The 5,557-nt window shown below is 29.0% G+C and overlaps 2 protein-coding genes across 2 annotated transcripts; both read left to right on the top strand.

Annotated features, from left to right (window-relative positions):
• Nucleotides 1-426: 426 nt before the first annotated feature.
• On the top strand, nucleotides 427-2,637 carry LOC123296282. The gene is made up of 4 exons (XM_044877744.1): nucleotides 427-493; nucleotides 918-998; nucleotides 1,062-1,442; nucleotides 2,486-2,637. Exons 1-4 carry the CDS (start codon nucleotides 427-429, stop codon nucleotides 2,635-2,637), a joined length of 681 nt encoding a protein of 226 aa, XP_044733679.1.
• Nucleotides 2,638-3,739: 1,102 nt separating this feature from the next.
• On the top strand, nucleotides 3,740-5,339 carry LOC123296281. The gene is made up of 4 exons (XM_044877743.1): nucleotides 3,740-3,811; nucleotides 3,967-4,035; nucleotides 4,488-4,613; nucleotides 5,227-5,339. Exons 1-4 carry the CDS (start codon nucleotides 3,787-3,789, stop codon nucleotides 5,337-5,339), a joined length of 333 nt encoding a protein of 110 aa, XP_044733678.1. The 5' UTR covers nucleotides 3,740-3,786.
• Nucleotides 5,340-5,557: the final 218 nt, after the last annotated feature.

The following is a 5,557-nucleotide window of genomic DNA, read 5'->3' as shown; positions in this document are numbered from 1 at the left end:
TTTTGCACATGCTTTGACCAAAACTAAACAATCAAGGTTTAGATTACCAACCCTTAACCAGGGAAATAAATTAAATCTTGCTTTGTCATTCCTTGTGAATGAATCAAAATTGTTAGTTTTAAGTGAGCATTGCAGGATTGTCTAGATATCACAATTGTCAGAAAGTAGTCGCTCACATGAAAGCACATTGTACTTATTCGACTAAATGTTGTCTTTCAAGAATGATTAGAAATCTCACTTTATTGTGCTAAATTATAAATTATTGTAAAATTTCTTAAATATTTCAAAAATTATTTTGTACTAAATTAATAAATAAATTTATAAAAATATTTCAAAATTTTTGTACCAATTAAATTTGATTTTAGTACAAATTTAAAAACAATTTTTCAGTATCGTTTTATCGTCAAATATTTCTAATAAGCAACAATGAAGCAAATGTTTTTATTTATTGCTTTTGGAATGGTGTTGATGTCAAATCTAAAATTTCATCAAGGTTAGATCTATAATGATTATTACGAAACGAAAATAATAATCAGAATATTATTGCAATAATAGTATAGAAATTGTCGAATGAACAGAAGTAATAAATTGAAATTCGGAATTTTTCCACCCACAACTCATTTTCGCCTTGTATTCTAGAAGGAAGAATCTAGGATTTTAGAAGTCGGAAAATATCTTTTTTACGTGAACAAGAATTATTGGGATATAGGTATCTCTGAATCTCTAAAAAAAAAAGTTTTTTCTTTTTAAATTTGTTCTCTAATGAATGATTTTTTTTGAAGCGAATTATTTTCGGTTTTCGGCCTAAATCGCCGTTTCAAATCATTTTAGTAACATCAAGCTATTACCATTTTTTCCCCAACAATGTTGTTTTTCATGTATTCATATTTAACTATGTAAATATTAAAATTTTACAGCTTCAATTTCGAAATGCTACTTCACTGAAGCTTCATTGGGCTTGACGAAATCGCAGATAGACTACGTGTGTCAGTATGCAGGTAATGTATACAATTTTCTTACAGTAGGCAGGTAATTTTTAAATTTCACATTTTTTATGACAGATGAGTGTATTGATGCTGGAAAATCCAGATTAGCTTCTAAAAAGATAAGGCATGGACACGATTCGTCTGAAGAACTTTCTAGTGTGTCTGAAGAGGAGCTTTTTAATCCGTACTACTCTACGACAAGACGGGCACCAACACGAAGACCAGGATTTCAACAAAAACCGAAACCTACACGAAGACCTTCACAAAAACCGAAACCATCAAGAAGACCGGAACATCCACGAAGACCGTTAATATCGATTAAGATAATGGGAAGATCAAGAAGAACTGGTTTTACTTACGGTGATGAATTACCGTACTTTAGTACATTACATCATACTCTACGGGATAAAACATATGCTCACGAAGGAATTCTATTTGTGAAATGTCATGATTTAGGTATGTCTGAAAATACCACATTTATGTAGCAACCTAAAAATCAACGGCTATAAACAGCGATTGCATTGTACCAATTTTAAATTTTCATTTTGTTTTGAGAATCTTTAGAGAATCTATTATGTCTAGATGAGTTCATGCTCAAAATATGGAAATTCGTCTCTTACCTAGAATGGATAATGCTGGTGACGGAATTCGAACCGTCAATTGTCGGCCATACAGGGCCCAATGAAAAAAACTGATAATACTTCAATGATTTTAGCGCTGGATTATCTCACTGGGATATTAAGCAGATGTCAATGTGGAAAACCGTTGGACTATCCCGATAGGTTCTAAAAAAGGTCGTTAAGAGACAAAACCGACATCACTTTTATAATTTTAACGTCGATTTATTCCAAGGAATAATCATGCATGTTCCAATATTTGAATATGTTCAATTTTTACTCACAGTTATCCCAAAATGTTCCCGACCAAATTCTAGTTAAGCAAAACTGGTACCAGTTCACCTATTTTTGTCAAGTGTTATTCCAACGAATTCCGAAAATGGTCTTAAAAAATAATTTATATACTTTAGCATTGGCCAGTTCCAAGAAGTTCGAAACTAAATTTCCAATTGGGAAAGACTAATTTGGCATGGTACAGCCATTTCCAAATTCTACTCGACATGCTACCAATTTCCTGTGTTAGCTCTAAAAAAAGGTTTTATGTATGCTTCATGTTTTTCATTCGAAAATAATATTTTCCATTTTTTTATTTTTTTTTTTAACTGAAAGAAATTCGCTCGTAAACTTGAAAATATTTTTCCCCAAACATTAAAATGCGACTTTAAAATTTATGATACGCATGTTAAGAACGTTTTGTATTATTTTTCGTAGACACTGACTTTAAATAAATTTTTAGACTTTTACTTAAACGACATAATTAAAAAATGCTATTTTAAAATACTAGGGTAAACCTAACCTAACATCGAAATAAAATAAAAAATTTTCCCAGAGTTGAATGAACATTTTAAGCATAAACATTAAGTAGTATCATATTTATTTCAGCATGCAAGTCACTTGTAAGACAACCAAATAAGTTTGGTAGAGTTTCGAAAGAGGCAAAAGAAGCATGCGCAGAGTTGAATAATCCAAATTCACCGATTAAAAAACTGAATATTTTAGAAGAATCATTTTCAGAAGAATCATTTGAAAAATAATTAATAAAATTTATTTTTTGTGTTTTTTGACTATTGTTTAATCCATATTATTATCCAAAAATTCGATTTTGAATGCGATTTTCCAATGAATCTTAAAGTCGTCTATATTAAATCTAAACAGTTATTAACCTTTCCCTGCAGTATGTATTTTTAATATTAAAATTTTCTTCAACCTAGTTTTACTTTATTCGTCCAATTATGTTCGTAGCATCCATATTTTTAAGCGATACAGACTAAACTTAGTATACCTTGACATATGAATTTCATATATGCAGGTTACAAGTGAAATTTACAAAATGTAAAATACTCCCGACAAATTTTTCGAGTACGGCACCTTAAAATCGCTCTTGAAACACATCTTATAACATTCTCCATTATATAACCTTTTTTTGAAAAGCCTTTTCCAAACTGATCCGATTTAAAAGATAGTCGCCAATTTTTTAGTTTTTTCGGATACGGAATCCTAAACTCGCACTGGAAATATAGCTAAGAAAATTTTCAGTTAAATTACCTTTCAAACAAAACAAAAAATATCAAAATCGGTTCATTCGTTTCAGCTCTACGATGCTACAGACAGGCAGACAGTCACACACACACACACACACACACACATAGCGGCCGAACTTATATCACCCCTTTTTTGAATTCGGGGGTTAATAAAAATATCGATCGGGCACTTTATTTTTGTCCAGTTCCCACCTTCCAAGCACATAAAGAGAAACATAGTTCCAAAAGCTTAAATCGTCATTTTTCGAAGAAACGTGATTGATAATTATTAAACTAGGCTAAAATGAGATAGTCTTACTGGTCTAGAATATTATTTACACAATTTTCAATATTGATAACGACAACTGACGAAGCCCTATGGTAATCTTTATCGATATTCAAATCAAAATGCTTCTAATAAGTTTTTTATTTGCTATTTATAAATAAATACTTTAAAAATTCATCGTAACTAATACACTAATACACTCTGTATTTTTTTTAACGAGATTGCTTCAAATTTCACCATTATTACATTAATAGTTTTATCAAAATATGTTATCGGTCTGTGCAAACGCATTTAATCAGTTTACAATCACAATTCCAATGAACCAAAAATTTATATTCATTTGTCTTGGATTAATTTTTGTATTCGGCTTTATTCTGATGGTAATTGTAAGCTCTCATCAAGGTAAGATTTTCTAAATATTGTTTTTTTTACTTCTTAATAGTTTGAAAGCTGGGTTGAGATCAATATTCATTGAAATTAGATTGCTTACAGATCGTCTATAATTGAAATATTTATAATATTTATAATGAAATTTACCTAAATTCACTTATTTCTAGGAAACGAATGCTACTTCAATAATTTGGGTTTTACGGAATTACAACTACATTTTATGTGCATTTATACAGGTAAAATATAAAACTTTAAGGAATAATAAAAATTCTGAATATCTTCATAGAAAATTATGCATTTGAAAAATGTAAGTTCCAAATATCAACTTAAAACGATTTTGTACTCTACTATTCTTAGATTTTTTTCAATTTTTACGAAAAAGTGCCCTTTTGATGACGAAGAAAATCAAAATTGGAAATTTTTGAAATATTAGAAAAACCACTGAATGAAATAGTTAACTTCACATAGAGCCTACTATATCAACTAAACATGGATTACATACTCTACTATTCTTAGATTTATTCAATTTTTGCGAAGGATTGCCCTTTGGATGACCAAAATCAACATTTGAAATTCTTTGAATATTAGAAAAACAGAAATAAATATTATTACCAAAGCTGAAGAAAATAATTTATTACTGACTTTTAAAGGGTACATTCCTCATGACTTGTTTTCATTTTAATATTAGAAAAATGTATGAACGAACCATTTAGATTAGAACTCGATGGATTTGGTCCTCTATTTCAACGCATTAACCCAAATTTAGAACGAAAGGAAAAACATCTAAGGATCTTAAACCACTGTACCGCTTTTGGTAAGTATTCGTTTTTATACACGTACGTATTGAAAAAAAAAAACTAGACTAAACTCAACTATACTATTAATTGTATTTGTTTCCATAACCCAATGTTTTTTCGTATCTAAAAAGTGTTTGCAGTTTATAAAAACATAAAACTTAAATCAGTATTTTTTAATTATTCTGAAATCAAATTAAAATTTTTATTTATATTCAGGCGAAACCTCTATTTGTATTACTTTTATGATATCGTATATTTTTGTCTTACTTTTATTACATGAGTTTAGACAAACTGCATTTGAAAGTATGAAAACTTTAACTATTTGATTGTATGACATGATTTCAATCAAAAGTTATTAGTATTTATAAATTTAACTTTTTTTTTGTGTTCTTAAAGATTTTCTGTATCACTTCCGGTTTGAAGTATTCAATTTTGGTTTCCTGTAACTTGTACACAAAATAGTGCGCATTAAAGGTTTATCTTATTTCATGATCTTATGATATTAACTTAAGTTTTACATACAAACAATTTTTGTGAATATCTTTCTTGAATATTTTTTTTTGCTGTAGCGAGAAATTCGGAAATGTGCTCTTAAAGCTAGGACATAACTAAAACTAATTTACATTTCAGCATGCAAAGAAGCTCTTTTGTTTGATGACACATTTATTGGAAAACTTTCACGAGACCTTATTGAAATATGCATTGGATTGATAACCACCTGCATGTCAGCAAAGAATTGTTAAGTTATACTCAAATAATAAACATGGTATAATATTTTTAAATATATTTTATTTAAAAGAATTAAATTCGTTTTTACACATTAAATTAGGATTATTCATGAATAATGAAAACCAAGGTTTATTTGATAGTTTCGCAAATTTTCAGGATTTATGACAACAAATATACGCTATGGCATGATCCTTGACAGACCTAATAAATTCATTGATTCATATATTTCGAG

The sequence above is a fragment of the Chrysoperla carnea genome, chromosome 3 (genome assembly GCF_905475395.1).
Source record: "Chrysoperla carnea chromosome 3, inChrCarn1.1, whole genome shotgun sequence".
Taxonomy (NCBI): Eukaryota; Metazoa; Arthropoda; class Insecta; order Neuroptera; family Chrysopidae; genus Chrysoperla; species Chrysoperla carnea.
The sequence above is the reverse complement of the archived record's forward strand: the minus strand, read 5'-3'. Positions and strand labels throughout refer to the sequence as shown.